At 52.2% G+C, this 23,735-nt stretch overlaps 1 protein-coding gene across 3 annotated transcripts; it reads right to left on the bottom strand.

The window, feature by feature from the left end:
- Positions 1–15,224: 15,224 nt before the first annotated feature.
- On the bottom strand, positions 15,225–22,769 carry PDP2 (pyruvate dehydrogenase phosphatase catalytic subunit 2). Of its 3 annotated transcripts, none has more exons than XR_011231288.1 (3): positions 22,736–22,769; positions 17,389–19,795; positions 15,225–15,344 (listed from the first exon to the last, which is right to left on the bottom strand). XR_011231288.1 is itself a non-coding variant. In XM_069456436.1 (3 exons), the coding sequence occupies exon 2, from the start codon at positions 19,739–19,741 to the stop codon at positions 18,149–18,151; it is 1,593 nt and encodes a 530-aa protein (XP_069312537.1). In that variant the 5' UTR covers positions 19,742–19,795; positions 22,736–22,769; the 3' UTR covers positions 17,036–17,570; positions 18,126–18,148. The 3 variants fall into 3 exon arrangements, 2 of the variants coding, with proteins under 2 accessions (XP_069312537.1, XP_069312536.1); XM_069456436.1 differs by lacking the exon at positions 15,225–15,344 and having other exon boundaries at positions 17,036–17,570; positions 18,126–19,795; XM_069456435.1 differs by lacking the exon at positions 15,225–15,344 and having other exon boundaries at positions 17,036–19,795.
- Between the last annotated feature and the right edge of the window lie 966 nt (positions 22,770–23,735).

Here is a 23,735-nt window from a genome sequence, read left to right as displayed (position 1 = left end):
TCACAAACTATGAGTCTGTGTCTTCTGCTTATATGTGAGCAACTTGTGTCCCTGTGCATGAGTCACCAGCACACGGAGGTGGTCAGAGGTCCCTCAGTCTCAGGAGGGTCCTAGGCAGGAGTCTTGAGGGCCCCATGGGGCTGGGACAGGAGAGGTGAGGCTGGGGACACGTCCTTCTGCCCCAGTGCGGACTCCAGGGCACTTCTGTGTCTCACACACAGGCTGGCGAGCACATGGGTGCATCTGCAGAAAGTCAAGGCAGGGAGTCCCTCAGATGGTCACCACTGGGGAGGGACAGGAACCGCCGTGGCTTACCCTGCCGCTTCCCCTGTCCGAGGTGAAGCCCTGTCCTTGGCCTAAGATTAAGCCATGTTCCTGTTGCCCTGCTGAGCCCTGACCACGCCTCCAGATTGACCTCCAATCCCTGACCCTTGACTGACCCTAGACACGTGCTGATCCCCCATGACCCCTTCCCAACGATCTCTGGGGAGGCAGGGGGACTTGCTGTCCCAGGCACCCTGAGCTGCTGATGGTAAATCACGGGGAAGGGAGAAAAACAACCTCTGTGGGGCCCAGGCCCTATTTTTAGGAGATAATCTCTCCACTGTTGGCAGATTCTGTGGGAGAGGGGCCAAGCCCAGCCAAGAGAGACAGGACGGGCAACCTGGTTGGCCTGGGGGAGGCTGGGAGACTCAACCAGGATCCCCAGCCCAGGGGATGGACTCTGAGGCTGGCTCCAGTCACCCTGGGCTCAGAGACCCCCACTGGAGGCTCTGCTGGCTACCCTAGACCAAGCAGGCCTTCCTTGCCCCCTTCCAGATCCTCTGACTGGCCTGCACCCTCTCAGAAGTCTTCGGGCTGTAAAGCTCTTTGGAGGTAGCATCTCATCTAATCTTCTCATCAACATACAAGGGCAAATTATTGGCCGCGTGTTCTAGTGGAGGATCTCGAAGGTCAGGGAGGTTAAGGGACGTAGCTGGGAGTCTTGGAACCAGGGCACAAGGCAGAACTGTCTGGCTGAGGTCCATGTTACCTCTCTAGAAGTGTCTGCAGCCTTCAGCTGGTTTGTGCTCCCACAGGATCCCCCAGAAGGGACTTAGAGAGCACGCAGGCCAGCTCCTTCCTGCCTAGACCCTTTCTCATAACCCTGTGAGGTAGATCCTGGTATCCTGGTATCTCCCCACTTTGCAGATGAGGTCACTGAGGCTCAGAGAGGTTAAGTGACTTGCTTATCTATAATTGTATAGGTGGGAAGGTGAATTGCAAAAACATGGAGGGAACTTCCTAGGTTAATACAGAGAGTAAGATGTGTCACCTGAGCTGGAACCACCATGCTCTCTGAGTCCTTATTCTGGATGGAGGGATACGTAGATAGGCTGGTGGGTGGGTGAGTGGATAGACAGATTGGTAGGTGGATGGGTGGATGGGTGGATGGATGCATGGGTGGGTTGGGAGCAGGTGGGTACGAGACAAGCAAAAGAAAGGATGGATGACAGGATACTGGGGCAAATTAAGGCATCTGCCCCCGTTTGAGGGCTTCTTCCTTGGGCCTCCAGGCCCCAGGCCACTCCCTGGCTGAGTCAATGCTGGAGCTGACCACAAGGTGCACAAGCCCTTCCCTAGGGACAAGGGCTCAGTTTCCCTGAGCATATGTGGGCACATAAACCTCTCCTGTGATCCTCAGCCCCATTTTTATAGAGGAAAGTGAGGATCAGAGAGGGGGCGTGGCTCATCCTGGCTCGCAGAGGGAGAGAAACACGAAGCTGGCATCGGTCTCCAGGCTTGGCAGTGGGTCAGTGAGGGCTTGCAGGGATTCATGCTGGTGAGGCGGGCCTCGCTTTGCAGGCAGGGCCTAGACCCTGCTAGGGCGAGGTCGGGGAGAGGGCTCAGTATGGGCAGAAGAGCATGTGATCCATGTTCTGCTCATCCTTGCTGTGCATTCCCAGGTAAATTGCTTCACCTCTCTGAGCCTTGGTTTACTTGTTCATAAAATGGGCCTTACTTCATGAGGTTGTTGGGACTGAGAAAACTCCTAAAAAATGCATTTAGCACAGAGCTTAATAAATGTGGCCTTCCCCAGTCCAGGGATTGTCGAGGACTTACCACAGATGCCTGCAGCCCCACGCTTACACACACTTCCTAGGGGCCCCGCGAGGCCCAGGCTCTTGGGAGGGTGTATGGAGAGGGCCCCGGCTCCAGCCCCCACCTGGCCTTGCCGGATGATCCCCTCTGGCCTTGGCTCCTTTCCAAGGCCTGCGCTCCCTGGTTCTGCGATGTTGAGGGGTCTCACAGGTCTGGGGCTGGAGGGGGTCGAGGGGTCAGTCCCAGCGGGGGCCTCATGCTCCCCTTCTCCCAGGCCCCTTCCAGAGGCTCGGGGCCAGATCAAAGGGACCCAGCACTGAGGGTTGGGAGGCGGGCTTGGAAAGAATGTAAACATGAGGATATTTTTAAACTTTTTCCAGCCCCAGCGATTAGGGCCCTTGAAGCAAGAGGCCCAGAGGTCAGTCCGGCCCTCACTCACGAAGAAAGAAACCGTCTTGGGGCCTCAGAGACCCCACCTCCCAACCTACTTACACCCGGCCCAGGACTCTAGCTTGGGCCTCAGGGCACAAGTTCTTCCCATGGTCTCACCTGCAGACCTCCTGCTGCTGCGGGATGACAGGTCTCTAAAGAGAGAGCCTCCGAGGGATGAGGACCCAAAGGGTGGCAGGCGGTGTGGGGAGCCTGCTTGGCAGGGCCAGTGTTGGGAGACTGAGCTTGGGAACCCCCTGGGCAGCCGGTCACTCTAGCAGGTGTGGGGGCATGTGTGTGTGCGTGCGCTCACGCTCTTGCTGCAGTGCGTTCTGCGTGATGCCTACGTCAGAATGCGTGTGCGTGTGCAAGGAGCTCACCTCAGCCCACCTGTCCTCCCCTTCCCGAGCGGCCCTGGCCTCCTCCCAGGACCCGGGCAGGTGGGTGAGGTGGGGGGACAGGAAGTGGGCCCGAGGGTCAAGGGAAGAGTCACCTGAGAACAGCGGGCAATGAGAGCAAGGGCGCCGGAGCAGGGGGCGGGGGGTGCCGGGGTCCGGGGCCATGCAGTGAGTCAGGCTGTGAGAGCCGCAGGGGCCACTGACGTGGGGACTGGGGCACTCGGCTCCCTTGACTGCCTCCAGGTGTCACCGTGACTTGGGATCTCGCAGACAAAGCTTCCCGGATCTCCCCCTTCCAGCATCACAGTGACGACTCTCACCACGGGTTCCATGGCAACAGCTTCTTCCCTCAGAGTGACGCAGCCACCCTCACACACTCAAGGAGCGTCACAAGGAGACTCCTGTGGGGGCCCCCACACGCCCTGTGGTCGTATCCCAGAGACCCTGACACGGGGCACATGGAGACCCTCACCCTATCACATCCCACTGACCAGGAAGTCGGAGTCAGAGTTCACGGGGCGTTATCAGGACAGCCTCGGCCGGCTGTGGGGCTGCGGTGCCACCGTGCCCTGCTAATGAGCCCAGAAAGGGACAGCATCCAGCTCCATCTCACCCATCTCCTCAGTAGAGGGCAGGGCCCAGGCCCCAGGCCAGGATCAACAAGGCGGCGTGTTCCCCTCCGGATCCCCCGACCCACTGACGCAGCAGTGGCTGGGGTGAGGCTTGGGGCTTTACCATAAGGGGTGGTGGGACTGTGGGCTCAGGATGGTGGGGGGCCGGGTGGGGCTGGGACGGATAGGTAGGGGGACCTGGAGCCTGGTGCTCAATCTGAGCGCCAGGGCTTCCCACCTAAAGACATTGCTGTGTTGTCCCAAGTTGTTGGCGTCCCTGTGTGTGCCGCTCCCCAGGCCTGGGGCGATTCCTACCCGCGTGGCGGCGGCGGTGGCAGTAGGGTCAGAGATAGTGGTCGGGTGGGAGGGAGTCATGAGCACCAGCCCCTTATCTGACACGTTCCCTGGAAACTTGGCAGGGACTGCCAGCCTCTGGGGGCCTGTGCAGGGCAAGGGTGAGGTGGTCACAGGGACGGTGGGGGCCGGGCTCACTGCAGACGAGGCCCTGCCTGGCTGCCTTCTACAGCCGGGCAAGTTCCCACCACAACTGGCCTGCGGGGTTTCTGATGGGATTTCTTCCCATGTCATTAAGACAAGTCATCCTCAGTTCCTTCCCAGTCCAACCCAGAGTACAGGGCCATCGCTGGGCTTGCGACATTCCCGCAGACAATGTGTTGGCTTCCTCAGTGAAGGGGCTGCCTCTCTGTACGGGAGAGCACTGCGCTGTGAGCCACAGGGGCCCAGTCTGGCCACTGTCCTGCCCACTTCCTAGCTGTGTGACTTTGAGCAAGTTGCTTTCCTTCTCTGACCTTCAGTGTCCTCATCCCTCTCCTGGGCTATTGTAGAGGTGACAGAGTCCGACCATCAGGAAAGTGAGCTAAGGGCTGCAGATTGTGTGTGTGTGCACACTCGGTGCGGGGACAGGGTAGGGAAAGGGAGGCACATGGGTCCCCCACTTTGGAGACTCCCGCCCCATGGATTTTCCACTGGCACGTCGGCACCCTCTCCCCCAAAATAGGCCCTACGAGCCGTGTGCGACAGAGCCCAGACTGAGGGGCCTTTTTTTAGCTCGCCTTTGATTGTCAGCTTTCCAGCGGCTATTTCGAGCCCCAGTGCCTAGGGGAGTGGGGCCAAGTGGGGGCCGGGGTTAGCTCAGTGGGCCTGGCTGGCTCCCGGGAGGCATCCCCGAGGGGCAGCCATGTCCTCTCACACCCAGCGCCAGCGCCGCTGGCAGGGAGAGCGCAGCATCCCTGTGTCTGGGGCCCGAGGGCCCATCCACCCACCTCCAGCGAAGCTGCAGCCCTGGCAAGAACCAGCCATATTTATAGAGCTCACCCCACAGGCCACTGCCCAACACCCCCCCGCAAAGAGCGCATCGTGGGGATTACCTGAGATAATACAAGCAAAGCCCTTACTTAGCACGCCGGGTGGCACATAATTGGCCCTCAAAAAATGGAACAGCTGGTACCATTATCATCTTCACAGCTGCAGTCATTCTGGTTTTTGCTGACACACTAATGTTAGTCAGATTTCCTTCCAGTCTTTTTTCTGTGTATTTCTCTTACGTTGCTGGGTTCAGGACTCGACACTTCCCACTCCACCCCCAGTACACATGTCCACACCTGGTTTCGGCAGTAAGGGGCCCCTGTGAGTCTGCTGGGGGCCCCACCCCTAAGGATCACCCCCCACACACATAAATGGCCTTCGGGGTTGACCCTTGAGATGGTGCTTGACCTTTCAGAGCATCTGTGGATGTGCCCACAGCTTCTGTCGTCTCCTCTAATGCTCTCAGCCACTGCTCCAAGAGGCCCCAGTTTCTGAAAGTCAAGTTCTAGGTGCTGGGTCCCCAGAAGGCCCCTCTCCAACTGGATTCTAGAACTCTCCAACTGGAACCTGAGGAAGTGGGCTTTTTCCATAGCGAGACGTGAGAAAGAGTTTTCTGGCTATTCAGGTGGGTGAGGCTTGGCGATGGATCAGGACGACAAATGAAGATGCTCTTGGCACCCTGGTGGCAGTGTGTATGTGTGCAGAGGTGCGAGCTGCCGAGAAGAGGGCACGGGGCATAGGAAGCCGGGTTCTGGGAAGTGGCTGGGGCAGGGAGACAATGGGAGTGTGGCTGGGCCTCCCCTTCCCTGTTGGGGCCATTTCCCAGCAAGGGAGCAAGGTCAGCTGGGGCTAGGGGGTCACATGTTCCATCCTCGCCCCAAGTGGTTACCGCACAAGGTGAGGCTTCCTTGTTACCCGAAGGACAAAAATAGGTCCCAGGTGATAGCCTGTGATCCGTGCCCGGAACCAGCAGGGTTATTCTGAGAGTGGCAGGCGCAGGGCCAGGCCAGGCCTCAGTCAGGTGGGGCTGAGGCATCCTCAGTCTGTGGGCTCTCTCTGCCCCTTGGGGGTCCTGCACGGGGGTGGGGGACTGGGATCGTGTGCAGGCTGACCCTTGATAGGTGGGTTCCAATTCTGCCTCAGCTATGTGACTGTGGACGAGCCATTTGGCATTTCCGAGCGTCCGCCTGCTTCTCCAGTGAGGGGAACACTGATCCCTGCCTCTCAGGGTGGCCGAGGGAATTTGGTGAAGCTGCCAGATGGCACTCAATAGATGTGACTCTTCAGCTGTCCCAGAGTCCAGGCCCAGGAGTCCAGAGAGGGCAAGGATCTAGCTCAAGTCGTCCAGCAGCAGAAAGGCCCCTTCTCCTCCACCTCCGAAGGAGCCATAGTCAGGCACAAAAGTACATTTCTGGAAGGGCTTGTGGGGATTTTCCAAGAACAGCTCCATCCAACTGGAGAATTCCATTCCTGGCCGCGCTGCCCAGGGCCCAGGCTAAGGAAGGGACACGCCGGCTCACTCCGGTTCTGCCCGGCTCCTGCTCCTTGCCCACAAGGTCCAGGCTGGGGTGCCCCACGCTACGTTCTCTTGCTGTTTGCTGTGGGCTCTGAGGGGCTGGAGGCTCTTAGGTCCCCCTCAAGGCCCTGGCACAGAACAGTGCTGAACCCACAGTTGGTCCTCTCCTGACCAATGATCCCTTCCGGGGGGCCTGCTCTTTCCCTCATCCAGCATGTCCTAGAATTTTCCCTGGACCCAGCCCCTGCCCTTAGGCTCACCCTAGCTGAACATGGACAAGCTAGCATGATGCACACTGACTTGGGGACAGGTGGCACCTGACCCAGCCTGAGGGTGGGGGTTGACAAACGCAGCTGGAGAGGGGGAGGGTAGCCAGGCTGGGACAACTGCCTGGACAAAGGCCCGGAGGCGTGGTGGAGCTCAGGGGACTGGAACACACTGTAGTTTCCTTATGGCTGGAGCGCAGGTTTGGGGCGGCCCGATGGGCACCGAGGCCAGGGGATTTGCGGGGCTGAGTTGAACTGAACTCAGTTATCTGCTGAGCTGGAATTGGACCCTGATCCCTTTCCCAGTCCAGACCTCTTCACCCCACAGCCACGGCCCCCAGGGTTTTGGCCAGAAGCAGCAGGTGTCCTCTCGGAGAAAGGCCTGGCTGAGTGTAATCCCAAGACATACCAGGTGTTAAAGGCATGGCGGGGGGGCCCAGCTCAGCTCTTCACAGGTGCCTGTCATCTAGGATATACCTGTACCCACAAACACACAGGTCCCCGAGGAGTGACAGGACACCCAGACCTGCGGGGAGCAAAGTTCTTGCAGGGTCCCAGCTAGGCCCTGGGACTCCCCAGACCCATCCTGCCTCTCTGTCTCAACTTCAGCCCAGCACCCATGCCCCACCCAGCTCCAGCCAGGTCCCCACCCCGGGGAGGGGAGCGTGTGGCCCCCTGCCACCCTGAGGCTGGCGCCAAGGTTTACGAGCCAGTGCAGAAGCCTGTGAGAGCCATATGGGTGGAAAAAGTTACCCGGTTCTAAATCAGCCAGCCTTGGGGTGATCTCATCCCCTTCCCAAGATAGTCACAGGCCCCTCCCCCACAGCCGGCCACCGGCCAATGGGGTAAGTCCTGAGGGAGCTGGTGGAGGCATGTGCGTGAGGGCTGGGGGAGGGGTTTCAACTTGGGGTCACACTGTACATTGTGTCTCGTGATCTGATCCGCCCCCCCATTTACAGTATTTACAATTAGCAGTTTCTTGTCAAATAGACCGTAAAGATTTTCCACCATCACTTTTTCTTTTCTCAATCACTTTTAAAGTCTGCCAGGATGGATGCACCAGAACCTCTTTGTCCCGCCCTCATTGAGGAGGACATGGGACATGTCAGCGGGGTCCAGTTTCTCTTTCTTGCAAACACCAGTGCCATGACCATTTTTGTTCAAATCCCCTTTTGTAATTTCCTCTCTCTCTCTCTCCCCCCCGAACTCCCCCCTCTCTCAATCTGAGATAAATTCTGATAGGCGCTGAGTGGGAGGGCAGGCCTCACTCTGTGCCTCAGGAGTTCTAGGCCCTTCTCCAAGCCAGAGGTGCCAGGCCCAGGGCAGGGAGGGGGATCAGAGACCAGTCCAGGGCCACAGGGACAGGAGAGTGGGGCAGGCTGTGGTCTGCTGGCCCCTCTGGCCTTCTCCGGGCCGACACCCCTGAGCTTCCACCCACCCAGCCCCAAGGGCCAGGCTGATCGGGGACACAGAAACACCATACACAGGGTGCCCCTGACCCATGCTGGAGGTCGCATCCACACAGCCCCCCATTCCAGGCACAGGCAGAAATCCTAGCCCCAGGGTGGGACCTTCCACACTCCATCCGATTCATGTCTTGCCAAGTGTTCCCCCAGCGTTTGCTAGAATGCTTTCACGGACCAACAGCTCACTCCTTTCTAAGTTGCTGCCAAGCCGCTGGGGAACAGGTGGAGGACATGCTTTTTATCAAATGAATAAATATTCAACAGAATTGCCCGATTGCTAAGACAAAGCTTTGGAGTCAGACACCATGGATGGAAACTCAGCTCTGTATTTATCAGTTTTGTGACCTTGGGCACATCATTTTATTAATGCCTCTCTAGGCTCAGTTTCTTTGTCTGTAAAATGGGTTCATAATAATTGCTCATAGGGTTGTGTGAGGATTAAATGAGATAATACATGTCAAGTGCTCAACACAGCATCAGGCTAGAGCATATGCTCACACGTGTGATCTAGCTTATTATCACAAAGTATCATAAATTGAGTCCCCGCTAGGCCCAGTTAAGGGGAGAGACTCCCTGGCTGGAAGCAGGTCGGGTGGCCGCGGCACAGACATGGAAGAGGTGGGAGATGAGCTTGAAGGGTGGGCAGGGTCAGATCACTCTCAGTCTTTCACATTATGAAGAGATTGAGACATTTTTCTAATCCTTGAAAGCAGGGGAGGGTGGGTGGGTGGCGATGGGAGAATGTCAATGAAGACTTTTTTGTTGCTGTTAATAAAAAAATTTCCAATATACACAAAAGTAGAGCAAAGAGTATAACAAAGCCGCTTATACCAGCTACCAGATTCACTGACAGTCAAGACTGCTGTACTTGCTTCGGCTTAGTAGGACCCCCCGTTTCAAATCCTTTAATGACAGCATTGCAGAGATTTAAGAAAATAACCATTCTTTCGGGGGTGCTCACTGATGGATAGCTGGAAGTGACATGAGGTCTGGGGTTTGCTTTAAATAGTTCAGCCACGCCTACCCTTCCCCAAGAAAAAAGGGTGGTTGAAGCAATTGTGCAATTGTGGCTTGTGTTTGAAAGAGAAATAGACTGGATACACCAGGGACACCTGTGTCCTCAGGAAGGCAGGAAAGGAGGCGGGGCCGGGGGCAGTATCTGTGTGGAGTGTGCTTCTTCCCCCCATGTCTGCGTGGGCTTTCTCTGGGTACTCTGGTTTCCTCCCATGTCCCAGGGCTGTGCACGTTCAGTTCACGGGCGTGTTTACACGGTCCCACGGGGAGTGAGCGTGGGTGTGTGTGTGAGCGAGCCCTGCCATGGGATCGGTTCCCACAGGCTTCAGCCATCAGTGACTCTGAACTGGAATAACTGGGTAAGTCGTTCTCTTACTTATTTTTATTACTCTTTCTTCAATGTATGTATAGCTCCCATGTATGTCAATATTTAATAGTAGAAGTGTTTGGGGTCTTTATTTAGAAGTGTAATGATTTTGTGACCAGAGACAGGCTGTGGGAACTTAACTCTTCATTATACCAATTAGCCTATGGCAAAATTGGTTTCCTTTTACGCTCTGCTCAAAGTCCCAGTGACCGACGTTAAGTGAGAACTTACTCTATCATATTAGTAATAAGCAAGTCCCTAAGGTCGGCCCAGATCCAAGAGGAGGGGAATTAGACCCCACTGCTTGATGGGAGGAGTGTGAAGAAATTCATGGTCATCCTTAAAACCACAACAAGGAGCGAAAAGTAGAGGGTTCCAGGCTCCACCCCAGGGCTAACCAGCGTGGGGGCTGGCCCAGCTCTTGGAAGAGGAGACTGCAGCTAGTGGGGGGGGGGGGATGGAGACCTTTCCCTTTTCTCACTCTTTCCCCACTAACACTTTAAACGCATGTGCGAGTGCCTGCTCCACACGGGCGCCGGGATGATCCCTGGGGATCCAGAGGAGAGTCGCAGGGGTCCCTGGTGCTGCCAAGAGGGCAGGCAGACAGAGGAACTCTCTGAGGTGTGACGGAGGTCCCAGGGCCTTGGGAACTGGAGGAGGCAGCTGTCCCTGCCTAGAAAGTGAGGAACTTCCCAGGGCAGGCGACGCTTCAGTACTGTCACACTGAGTAGCAGAAGTGAGCGGGGTGGAGACGGAGGGTGAGGTGATAGGTGTTTCCAGATGAGGGGACAGCAAGGTCAAAGGTACATTCTAGGGACGTGGAGCCCTATGTGACTGTAGAGCCCACACACCGGGGAGCAGGTGGAGGAGGTCGGGAAGGCCAGCCTGGGGAGGGAGTCTGAGTATTCATCCTAAGGGGATGGGGAGCCATGGAAGGGTCCCGAGCGGAGGAGTGACGTGGTCAGAGCGACTGCTGTGTGGTGAGTGGAACTGCCTGGAAGGGCAGCTGTCACTTGGGATGGGGGAAGACAAAGGTGGTTTGGACCATTCTTGGAGCTGAGACAGGGGTGGGCAGGAGCGAATGACCCTTAGGAGGATGAGTGGGGGACTGGCCGCAGGCAGCGGGGTAGGGAGGAGAGGGGAACAGCCGCGCCGGGGGAGACTGGCCAGGGTGGCAGCCACTCTCCCACCACCTGGCTTTGGCTCAGCCTGGGACACTGGCGGCTCCTTCCCCACAAGGCAGGGCTGGGTGACCACAGGACAGGTCCTTTCCCTACCCCACACTTATTCCTGGCTCTAAAGACGTCCAGAGTCCCGTGAGGCTCCCTGAGGGTGTTCCAGGCTGCGTCCCTGGGACTCCGGGCTTGGGCTGGGGATGGGCCTCAGGCCTCATGCTTTTCTCCCACTCAGGCAGCTGCTGGTGCCAGCATGGCCAGATGGCGACATCTAGAGGCAGCCTCCGCCTCCCACTGCCGCACCCGAACTCCCCAGCCCCTCAGGCTTCAGTGACCAAGCCCGGCAGAGCTTGGAAGAGGTGCAGCTCCCCCCTCCACCCCTCCGGGCCAAAGCCCAGTGCAGGGCCAGCGAAGCCCCTGGGACCCCAAGTGAACCATGGACACTCCGCCTTCCCACAAGCCCAGGAGCACGCTGGCCTGTTGGCATCATTCCCTGTCCCCACCCCTGCACTGCTTTGTTTCAGAGGAAGAGATCTGAGCTCCGCCAACCCTCCAACCCTCAGACGGGACGTCCTTACCTCCACCCTGAGGGGCAGGCCCGTTCTGTGTCCCGAGCCCCAAAAAAGAACACAGAATGGCCCTCACCTTTCCTGTAGTGTTCTTTTCTAAGCTAATTATTTATTTCCATCCACCCACACCCTCAGCCTCTCTGGCACCAGACACTTCGCCAACTGTCCTCGCTGCTTTTGGCTACCACGCTGCCACTCACTGGTTTTCTCCCAGTTCTCTGACCGCCTTCTCTTTAGCTTATTCCTCCTCACCTGCTCCTCCCTTAATCATCTATCCATCCCTCCCTCCGTCCTCCCATCCTTCCTCACTCATCCCACAAGCAGCCTGTGCACCCCAGGCAGGACGGGGGGCCAGGCCGGAGGCTGCAGGAATGGGGTGGAAGGAGCCAAACAAGGACAAAGGCCCAACAGCCCTGGTGACAACACCACAGGGCAAGTAGGGGATTGAGGCAGGACTTCCAGCTCTGCCCCCCACCCCTACCCTGAAGGGCAAGACCCGCCCACAGCCTTTCCTGAGATCCTGCATGACATTGCTCACTTTCCCCTTCGTGGAGGGCACCTGAGGGGCTCCTCCCTGCCCACTGTCAATGGAAAAGAAGCCAATCTCTGTAAAATAATTTAAAAAGGTTTATTCTGAGCCAGATTTGAGGACCATGGCCTGGAGCCACACCCAAGAAGCCTTGAGCAGGTGGACTCGCTGTGGCTGGGTTACAGTTCGCTTTTGTACATTTCAGGGAGACCGGAATTACAGGTAAAGTCATAAATCAATACATGGAAGGCATACACTGGTTTGGCCCGAAAAGGTGGGCCATCTCAAAGGGGTGGGGAGGGCTTGCAGGTTATAGGTGGGTTTAAAGACTCTGACTTGTAATTGGTTAAAAAAATGAAGCTTTGTCTGAAGGCTTGGAATGTTTTAAGTTCAGATAAGGAAGTCTGTTAATCAGAGACAAACTACCAGCTGTATATGTGTTGTGTGAATTGAGGATCTGCAGGTTTTTCTTGTATAGCCTTCGGCTCATTAATGGGTTACAAAGGCTATCTCCAAGAAGGGAGGGGGCATAATAAGGCTTGTCTGACCTCCCTTTTCATGGCCGCAACTCAGTTTTAGGGTATCCCCTTGGCTGAGAGGGGGTCCATTCAGTCAGCTGGTTTGGGGGGAGCCTTAAGATTTTATTTGAGTTCACACCACCCAGCTACATTTGTTTAGCCCCTTTCCCCCCCTCGCCTTCCCTGCAACTCCCATCCCTCCCTCCATAGTGCCCCTGGCGCCTGGTCCCCAGACTCACTAGACTGGACCGGTGCTGTGCTTCACTCCACTTGCTCCTTTCCCTGGACTGGTCCCCACTGTGGCCAGTGTCATGGGCCTCTCAGCCCCGACCCGGATGGGGCCACCACTGGACAGCTCCCCATGCCTAGCCCCAGGGCACGCAAGGCCTGTGCAGGGTGGACAGAGCAGCAGCTGGGGGCAGACATTCCTTCTGTCCATCTGCTGCAGGGAGAGTGAAGCTGGGCACATGAGGGCGGTCCAGAATCCTGCAAGGGCAGGAAGAGTTGAGATCTGAGATAGACGCGGCTTTGGAGACCCCCTCCACAGACCACTTTTCCAGGAGGCGGGGTGAGTAACATGCCTCAGCCTACTAATTCCTTTGCAAGGGAAACTCAGAACTACAACCTTGGTCTTCCCGCTCCCCACCTGCTGCCCCCCAGCCAGACAGTTTCCCAAACCAAGGCATGCTCGCTGGTAAACAGGTAAGTCGGGGGCCAATGGCACAATGACTCTCTGACCCACAGGAGTCAGTAGAGGTTCAACCATCCCAGAGCAAGCTGCTTGGAGCACTGGCTGGCCACCTACAGTTCAGAAGGTCACCAGGTAGGGGAACCCTTTAAGGGCATTTAGTAGCATCAAGTAAAATGGAAACAAAAACTCTAGAGACGAAAGGTAAAAAATTAATCTATAAGTTTAATTTCCCCTCCTCAGTTTAAAGAACCAAACAGCTCAATTTTTAAAATTCAATTCTCTCTAGGTTCCCTCTATTTTTATTATGTTCCAAAATGATGGGACATCAGAATGTGTAAGAATATATATCTTGACTCATAACAGCCAAAGAAATATCAAAAGCGTCAACAGAACTATTTTATTCTCAGCAACAGCAACAAAAAGGCTTCCTTTCAGCACCAACCTCTCTTCCCAGCCCCACCCACCCTGAGCCAAAATTTTGCAAAAAGAGATTTCTCATGCATTATCATCCCCTTCTGAAAGCCCAGTATTGGGACAATATGTTGGATTTGGTTCAAATCCCGGCCCTACCACTGTGTCATGGGTGTTTTTCAACCTCTGGGCCTCAGTTCCATCATGTTAGAAAGGGGAGTAACAGTTCCTATTATTTTTATCAGGCCCCAAACACTCCTCTTTCTACCTTTCCCTCCCCAAAATGTGCTCAAGCCCAGCTTAACCACTCCAGCACACACTAAAGTGTCAATGACTTAATATTTGCATTTGCATTTTAAGAAGTACCCACTGGAACAGCCCTCATAACTGAGCTGTGTCACTCCTGGTGCAATGAGACACAGCACAGTTAGCGGGGGTGGCATAGAGGGGGTCTTCAGTTCCATCTAGGGAGCTGCCTAGACCTTTTCCCTGAAGCTGGCTTTGCCTTTAAGATTAACACAGAAGCTGGTTTGACAAGTTGGTTTTACAAACTCAGTTAAATAATATGAAATCCCAGCAAGCCTTGGTATTGAGTGTGTGGAGACCCTCCCAACAAACGCCTCCACTTCCTTTTTCCTTTCAGGTCCCCCCACATACGGTTAACTAAATGAGGACTTCCTGTGTGGGCAGCAACCACCAAAAATTTGCAGAGCCGCATACTTCTCTTTTGGGTGGACTTGTGAACATCCTAAAATCTTCCACGGCCAAATAAAAGGTGGTGAAACAAAAGTTGGCCTAATCTAGTATCCTAAGGACTAAAAAAGTAAGTATTCAAACTGAAAGAAACCAAGTTTCGTTTTGTCTCTTTTATTTACAAGTGTTACTTAAATATCTCCAATGGTTAGAAAATCAGTGTCAAATATGAACACTGGTATTACAGCTTAAAACACAAATGTCAGTAATTATTAAAGAACATGGTTAATTATTACAAGTAAATGCTTGGTAACAAATATTTTCCAGGAGGCAAGTTAAAGCGTTAGGTGCCTGAGGAGTAAGGGACAGAGCCTCAGTTGGCTCAGATGGGCATAGGGCAGTGCGAACATGGTTTCCACGGGGTGATGCATTGTCACAGGCTGTGCCACCGCCTTTATCCCCAGCTCCAGGGCTACACCAGGGCTGCTTCTGCCGCAGGAAAGAGTCACATTTCAGAAACAAATGAACAACTTTCAGATGAAAGTTGGACGGCTCAGTTCCAGGATATTCCACTTTAATCTGGGAAGTTAAGGCTTCCCAAAAGCTGTCAAATGAAGACAGGTCACTGGGGGCTGATGTACGAAAGAGTCAAGCCAGACTCACTCTGGACACTTTTTTTTTTTTTGGTTACATTATATTTTACTTATGTTTAAAAGGTGCCAAAAAGAAAATAAATAAAAGATGCCAACTCGATTGTATCTAAACTAAACTTTACCCAGTGTGCTAAACACTAGACACTTTTTAGGCCAAATGTACTTCTGGGAAAAATACATTTATGTATTAATATACCATAAACTTTACATTGTCATTAAAATAAATTAGCTTTAATGTTACAAATAACATCTCAGGAAGCTAAGTCTAAGTATCCTGATCTATCATATTAATTTGAATTTAGAATACCATCTTATCTATCCATTTTGATCAATCCCCAGAATCAACAGAGCTGCATTTATATTAAAAAACACTAGATTATGCCAATACTATCAAAGTTTCTTACCTAAAATGATAAATATGCAATTTGAAGCACCAATGCATATTTTCTTCAAAAGTTACATCCAAAATATTAAATGTTCAATCTCATACTGTAGTTCATTTAAAAAGTTTCAGTCTTGGCTGGGCGTGGTGGCTCACGCCTGTAATCCTAGCACTCTGGGAGGCTGAGGCAGATCTCTTGAGGTCAGGCGTTCAAGACCAGCCTGAGCAAGAGTGAAACCCCATCTCTACTAAAAAAATAGAAGAAAAAAAAATTAGCCAGGCAACTAAAAATAGGAACAATTAGCCAAGCATGGTGGCATGTGTCTGAAGTCCCAGCTACTCGGGAGGCTGAGGCAGGAGGATCGCTTGAGCCCAGGAGTTTGAGGTTGCTGTGAGCTAGGGTTATGCTACAGCACTCTAGCCTGGGCAACAGAGAGAGACTCTGTCTCAAAAAAAAAAAAAAAAAAAAAACAGTTTCAGCCTCAATATTGAAATCTATGTATAAAAGAAATAAGAAATGCTTTGGAAGACCTGACAAGTACTATTTACCTCCTCTCAAATCCCAGTGTCCTGAAACAGTAGCCCATGTGTTTTAGGAAGGCCAATGACAGCAGAATAGTGGCCAGGGAGACAGATATGCTGGGGTTTAACCAGAAGATCTGGGGTTTCCAGAATGTTGCCTGGGGCATTCATGGAAAGAACTGACAGTTCATGGTGGAAAAAAGGCAGACAATAAATCAGCCTTTCTTCTTTCTCAATGTACCAACTAGAAAGCAGGAAAATTTATTAGGCAGAGGAAAAACAGATACACTTGGAAACACAGGTGAGAAGTCTGTATTCTCTCAGTTGTCTCACAAGTTATTGAATCAGATAAATTTATGACCCATGCTAGGCTCCAAAGTAGGATTCAGACACTTTATATGCTGGTAAAGGCTCCAAAGGTACTTCAGGGTTTAGCTGGCATCAAGAATAAAGGACAAAGAAAATGTCAGATAAGTAGAGTCCTCAGTTATTAATGTGTCAACAAACATGCTAGCAGGATAGGAGTGATTCACACTTTATTTCTGAGTTAAGATCTAAGAGAGATCAGGCCTGGCACTCAAGCCTGTAATCCTGGCACTCTGGGAGGCCGGGGCAGGAGAATCGTTTGAGCTCAGGAGTTAGAAACCAGCCAGAGCAAGAGTGAGACCCTGTCTCTACCAAAAATAGAGAAAAATTAGACAGGCGTGGTGGCGCATGCCTGTAGTCCCAGCTACCCAGGAGGCTGAGGCAGGGGGATCACTTGAGCCCAGGAGTTTGAGGTTGCTGTGAGCTAGGCTGATGCCAAGGCACTCTACCCAGGGCAACAGGATGATACTCTGTCTCAAAAAAAAAAAAAAAAAAGATCTAGGATTTCAGAAGAGAAGGAATACTAATAGTTTCAGAATAAAAGGGCCAAAGCTTAAGTACCCACAAGAGAATTTCTTAGATGAAATCACATCACTGAGCACTTGCACTGGAAAATGCAGAGAGAAACATCCTCAAGCTAGACGTCAGCTGGGACACAGACAAAAAAAAAAAAAAAAAAAAACGAGGCTGTGAAACCTAGTTATTTGTTTTTCTTTTCAGTGGATGGCATAAGGGGGTAAGATGAGGAGAGGAATCAACAAATGTAGTTTTCCGCCTCAGGAAAATAAAACTGTCCATTTTGTGGGATTATATTTGTTTCCATTTAGGGACACATTTCCTGTTGTTTGACTGCCACAAGAACTCATGAGAAGAGATTCATCCTCCAAAAGGATCCACATAGTTTAATTTTCAAGTAAATACAAAGATTCTGCAGCCCACAGAAACCACTGAAATTTACATTTTTATTTTTGCCCCAACTCCTATACTAAATATGGTCTAATTCCTGAGGAGTAACAGTGGCAACTTAACCCAGTCTAGGGGCAAGAGTGACTGTTCTTAAGCCCTTCGTGTTTTCACCTCTCCAGACTGAGGCTGAATCTGAAATCCACAATCCACCAAATAAGCCTGTCCTGCCTAAACTCTTACAACTACCACCTGTGATTGCATCTGCTCCTTTCCTGCAACCATTTGAAGAGGGAACATTCTTTTAAGATGTTTGGCAGCAGAAACTGGGTGAGGGGTTTAGCATAACAGAGGTAGAAGGATTGTGTTAGGAGGAATTAACAAAAGAATGTTTGAGAGGTATCAGCAGAGAGGTTAAATGCTAGGAATAACCCCCCAGAGGCTAAACTCAGGAGGAAATTTTACTAATGCAGGAAAGACTGGGAGTTAAGGCTTAGTTACCTCCTACAATGGATCAACGTTTCAGGACTGGGACTCAGTGGAGACCAAAAGCGGCACAAGCTTTAATAAATTCAGCTGGTCCAGAGGCAGAGGTCCTTCTCAACCGAAAACCAAAACAAGTCATTCCAAGCATGCTTACGGTAGGCCTGTTTGCAAGTTTAAGGATTCAGTTTTAAGATAAACTAGAAGAGAACCAGAATGCAGTATTACAAAATGTTTTTGCAAGTATAATCACAAAAAAAGTTAGGCTATTGCATAGAAAAGTGTGCTGTAGTATGCTTTGTAAACCTAGGCTTTAAATTTAAACAAAAACAAATAACTCTCTTCATAGTCTAGAAGTCTGTGATTGTGAATTCAGGGCAATTATTAAATTTGCAGATTTTTTTTGCAGCAAGACCTCAGAAGATCTTGATGTTCTTTATTCTCAGAATCATGATTAAATTTATCCTTTGAAGGCTCAGGCTGACACGTTTAACAGGATCTTTGTAAAAGGACTTGGGCAACACAAACCTAAGCCAATTCTATGGTCTTTATGCTCTGCCCTCTGTATGTGTTAAAAGTTGATCAAAACATATGGGGAGAAAAACTCACTGCTATTGTCTTTAAACCTAGGCTGTTTTTACTCCCATGTTAGCTAATTGTTTAGCAAGCTACATCTGCCTGCCCTTTTAACAGAAAGGTTTGGATAGCTAGTTTAGGAGTAAGTGAAAATATTTTAGAAGAGCATTTATATTAACCTTGGCAATAGGATGGGAGACTCTTAACCTCCCTTGTAATATGCATCAATTGATTCTGAGTTAAAATACACCACAGTGACAGTGATATCATCCCTGTACATTCTTGCCAAGTCCTCCGGCAATGTCAGCATTGCTGTCAACCGCTCCGGCTCCATCTCCCCATACTCGTTGCTCCCGATGGCATGTCTGATCAGACGTGTGGCTGCATTTTGGTCAGCGTCGAGGAGCCTGCTGGCTTTCCTCTGCAGCAGCAGGCTCTGCATGAGCCCCAGGTTGGTGGGTCTCTGGGCCAGGTCTGGCTTGTGCCGATCCAGCTCGGCCAGGTGCCCTACCACCAGCCTCACCACGTCCTCGTTGCTCAGCATGTCCCACAGGCCATCTGAGGCCAGCACGAGGAACTTATCCTGGGGCCTCAGCCTGTGGTATGTGACCTCAGGCTCAGCAGTCAGGTAGGGGGGAGTATAGTAGTGTGGGGGGGTGAACTGGTAAATATTGAGGGCCTCAGTATCAAAGCCCCTCTGCAGGACACTGCGCTGCAGCTCTTTACTCCACTTCAGCTGGACATCCCCGAAGGCCCTGCAGGGCATGAGGACACCCAGCAGCCTGTCATCCATGATGACTGTCCTCTCCTCTGACTTGGGGTGCTCCCCCTTTAGCCGGGACAGCTCGGCTTGGTTCCAGGCATTGTGGTCACGGGTAAGGGGCAGACAAGACCACATGCCATTGTCCTCCTGGACACCGAGGATGGCCCGGCAGTCACCAGCGTTTGCCACGTGCAAGTGAACTCCGTCAACATGGGCCATGCAGGCTGTTGCTCCAGAGAAGGCAACCTGAAGCGATAGGTTTCTTGTCACCTCGTCTTCCAGAGGGGCCTGAATTTCCAGCGAGATGTCAGAGTCCAGTCTCTGGAAGGAGTACATTAATGCTTCCTCAATGCTCAGTCCCATTTCCACGTGTAGGTCAAGCAGTTCCTGCCAATAGACACGGAGGTGGTCAAGATGTACTGATGTGACATCCTTGTAGATACTGTCTCCTGGGTGCTTGAGCCACTGCAGCATGGGCAGCAGGGGCTTCATGCTTTCCATCGCTCCCTCCATCTGCTCTAGGGTCTGGTGGGACATCAGGGACACTGCCACGTAGTAGAAGAGCCTCTCGCTCACTGCTTGCACACATGCATGACCACCATGTCCATCAAAGATGCCAAACATCAGTCCGCTGGTCTGCAAGCAAGAGGCTACACCTCGCCGGTCCTCCACTGGGGAATTGGCAGCCAGCTGGTTGCTCTCATACCGCAACACTGAATTTGGGACTCCACTGTCAAGGTCAAGAATCTTGTGGGCTGACTCGCCAGCTCGAAGCACTTCATTTACCTGCTCGGGGCTGAGTTGCAACTGGAAATCATCTTCCTCTGTGGACGTGTGTCTGTATGCCTTCTGAAGAGTAAAGGTACCACACGGGGAACTGTTTTTTAGGGTGGGTGGCACTTGAGAAAAGAGCTTCCATTTTGATTTATTCCTATTTGAGACACACCTAGAGTATAAACGTCTGCCCCCTTGAAATGTGGCAACGCTGTTCCTTACAGAATTTAAGATCCAGTAGGTCACAGTACTTGACATTCTGAAACTATAGCAGCAAATGAGTTCCTTCAGGAAAAAAGGGTCTTTTTAAACCTGAAAAGTAAAGTTTAAGAAAGTTTCAAATTTAACTGCTTAAAAATACTGATTTGATTTTTTTTTTTTTTTTTTGAGACAGAGTCTCACTCTGTTGCCCAGGCTAGAGTGAGTGCCGTGGCGTCAGCCTAGCTCGCAGCAACCTCAAACTCCTGGGCTCAAGCGATCCTTCTGCCTCAGCCTCCCGAGTAGCTGGGACTACAGGGACATGCCACCATGCCTGGCTAATTTTTTCTATAGAATTTTAAGTTGTTCAGCTAATTTCTTTCTATTTTTAGTAGAGACGTGTCTCACTGTTGCTCAGGCTGGTCTTGAACTCCTGACCTTGAGCAATCCTCCCACCTCGGCCTCTCAGAGTGCTGGGATTATAGGCGTGAGCCACCATGCCCAGCCAAAAATACTGACTTCTTAAAATCTGCTAATATCCTGAACAAAAATGACTTAAGGTTGGCCGGGCGCGGTGGCTCACGCCTGTAATCCTAGCACTCTGGGAGGCCAAGGTGGGCAGATTGTTTGAGCTCAGGAGTTTAAGACCAGCCTGAGCAAGAGTGAGACCCTGTCTCTAGTAAAAATAGAAAGAAATTATATGGACAGCTAAAAATATATATAGAAAAATTAGCCGGGCATGGTGGCGCATGCCTGTAGTCCCAGCTACTCGGGAGGCTGAGGCAGGAGGATTGCTTGAGTCCAGGAGTTTGAGGTTGCTGTGAGCTAGGCTGACGTCATGGCACTCTAGCCCGGGCAACAAAGTGAGACTCTGTCTCAAAAAATGACTTAAGGTAAACTAAAAGAGTTGACTAAACTCAAAATACTAAGTAAGTCTCCCTACTCCCCATTAACACATAAATACATTCCAGAAAATTTGGAAAACAGGTTTTTATACACTCTCTGCTGCTACAGAGCCACTGCTGGCTTCACCCATTCCTCCCAGCTGACCTAGAGGCCTCTTTTTCCTCTTCTTCCTAAACTCTTTCTCTTGACTGAGCACAGCTCTTGACAGCTCCCAGGTTCATGCTGCCCCCAGCAGATTATATGTTCATTTAAATAACTGCTTTGGGCAACGGTGTTCCATGCCTGTAATCCCAGCTACTCATGAGGCTGAGGTGGGAGGATCTCTTGAGCCCAGGAGGTTGAGATCAGCCTGGGCAACACAGTGAGACCCTGCCTCAAATTTTTAAAACAGATTACAAATATCCGCTTTCCTACTAGTCTATAAGCTCCATGAATTCAGGAACTGTGCCTTACTCATGAGCAGTTTTCCATTGCCTGTACCGGGCACACAGTAAGTCCTTAAATAATGGCTAAATGTGGCATCTCAGAGGCCCAAGAGGGCACTAGGTGTGATACCAGCTGTCTAGCATCAGAAACACTTCTTCACTTGTCTGAGCTCCAGTTATCCATTGGCGAAACGAGAATAGTACTAATCTCACAAGGTTTTGTGAGGATTTAGTGAAAAATGACTCTTCTGCCCCCCAAAAGTGTAGTTATTTATATCATTAGGTGTATATCTCTCCAGTCATTCTGTACATATTTTAATACAGTTGTAATCACAATTTGGAATCTGGCTTTCCGGTCAAGAGCATTTTTTTATGATATTACATTTAATGGATATGTTTCATCATAAAAAAAAAATCACAATTTACTTAACTGTTCCCTATTGCTGGGGGTTTAGAGGTTGTTTCCACTAACTTGCTGTTCATGAAACACCAAACTGCACTGCCTTAAACAGTAACCTGCTCCCTACTTAGGTTTTATCTTTCTTATTTCCCAAACCAGGAATCAGTAGGTCAAAGAGTGTAGACTCTGCCAAACTGATTTCCAAAAGCTTCCCATCTGCCTCTACAAGGGTGTGAAAGAAACAAGTTTCCTAGTCCCTCCCTTCACTAACCTCCGGTACAATTTTTCCTTGGACCCAAAAAAAGAAAGAAGGAAAAAAAGCAGCTCCATGATAATTAGCTTTTCTCAGGTGACCTGGGGGGAAGAGGAGCGTTTCCCTTTCCCACAGGCTTTTGGATTTCGTTTATGAATCCTGCCATCCCCCAAGTTTGTCTGTTGATGGATCTGGAGAGCTGCCCCACGCAAGGCCACCCCCTGCAGCCAGGACGTAAACAATTTCGAGTCCCTAAAGAAAACAGGGCGCGGTGGCTCACGCCTGTAATCCTAGCACTCTGGGAGGGCAAGGTGGGAGGATCGCTCAAGGTCAGGATTTTGAGACCAGCCTGAGCAAGAGCGAGACCCCATCTCTACTAAAAATACAAAGAAATTAGCTGGACAACTAAAAAATATATAGAAAAAATTAGCCGGGCATGGTGGCGCAGGCCTGTGGTCCCAGCTACTCGGGAGCCTGAGGCAGGAGGATGGCTCAAGCCCAGGAGTTGGAGGTTGCTGTGAGCTAGGCTGACGCCATGGCACTCTAGCACGGGCAACAGAGTGAGACTCTGTCTCAAAAAAAAAAAAAAAAAAAAAAGAAAACAAACCGGTCTCAAGTTCAAGTCTCTGACCACAGCCTCATACACAAGTGTGCGGGCTCTGGAGTCTACCAAGTCCGATCTCCCTCAACTCCCGCGACGCCGTGTCCCAGCTGGGTGCTCCCAGGCGACTTGGTGCCTCTGAGCCGCAGCTTCCCAGCGGGTAAAACAGGCGGGATGCGGCGCTCGCAGGGGTACTCGAAGGGCCACAGCAGCTAGTGCGGGGGCCCGAGTCCGCTGCCAAGGGTCCTCCGCGAGTCCGCGGACCGCGCGGCGCGTGCGCACGAGTGGGGTGATCGTGGTCTTGGACACCGCATGTCCCTCGCGGCCGCGGGCCCGCCCCCTCACCTCACTTCACCTCGGCTCTCCGCCCCATCACCTGAGCCGGTGCCGCAGGCCGGGGAGGGCCAGGCGCCGGCGAGGGTAGGTGGAGGAGGAAGGGTCTACATTCCCCGCTCGTCCCCTTCCCTACCTCGGACCCTCGCTCTCTTCTCACCAGCTTGCGCCGCCGCCGCCGCCGCCGCCCCCGTCAGTTCCGCGCCTGCGCACAGCGCCACAGCTGCTGTCACCCCGGCCTCACCTCACTCAAGTGGCCCCTAGTTCGGACCCTGCTCCAGAAGGAAGCGCCCTCCTGCCAGCTCTGATTGGTTCGAAAACGGAGGCGGGCCCTTGACGGACAGAGGAATTGCCCAATGGCTGAAGACGGCGAGAGACAGCAGAGAGGCGAGACGCGGAGGGCCCAATGTCGCCCCTTCCCCTCGGCCGGGTTCTGGCGGTATTTGAGCGCTGGGCTACCGGACCAGGCAGTCACGTGCCTGAGCACCCCAACTTCGCTGCCGCCACACTCTACACACCCCGAACCGAGCGGCGTCTCCAATTCCTTACTGTTGTTAATAATACCCCATGGGTTCCTCGCCATTTCAGTTTTGACCGCTCCAGATGCCTCTCCTAAGCGCCACACCCTTTATGTTCAGCCACCTGCACACCTCCCTCTGGAGGCCCCACGGGCGCCTCAGACAACTCATCTTCCTGCCAGACCTACTTTTTCTCTTCTCTCTTAACACAGTAGTGGCCCCACCATCTGCCCAGAGACCCAAGCCAGAAAACCGGCGGTCATCTAGACGCTTCTTTCTGCCTCACCCTCCCTTTCTTTTCAGTTATCTAATCCTGTTCGTTTAGAGGCTTAAGTCTGTGACAGGTTAAAAAAAAATCCAATCCTACCTCCTAAATGACTCTCCACCCAACTCCAAGCCTTTCACCTGGTCTCCCCTCCTCCACCTTCCACTTGGTCCTAATCACTCTTCCTCTACAGAGCGGCCAGAACAACGCTTCCAAAACTCAAATTCCTGCTCTAACGTCCTCATTGGCTTCTCACCAACCATTGGGCCGTGAACTGACAATTAACACAGCATGCTTAGCAGTTGGTAGGTTGAAAAAGGCAGAGAAACGGGACCCCAGACAGTCCCTCAGTC

This window comes from Eulemur rufifrons, chromosome 23 (genome assembly GCF_041146395.1).
Source record: "Eulemur rufifrons isolate Redbay chromosome 23, OSU_ERuf_1, whole genome shotgun sequence".
In the NCBI taxonomy this organism is placed as follows: Eukaryota; Metazoa; Chordata; class Mammalia; order Primates; family Lemuridae; genus Eulemur; species Eulemur rufifrons.
The sequence above is the reverse complement of the archived record's forward strand: the minus strand, read 5'-3'. Positions and strand labels throughout refer to the sequence as shown.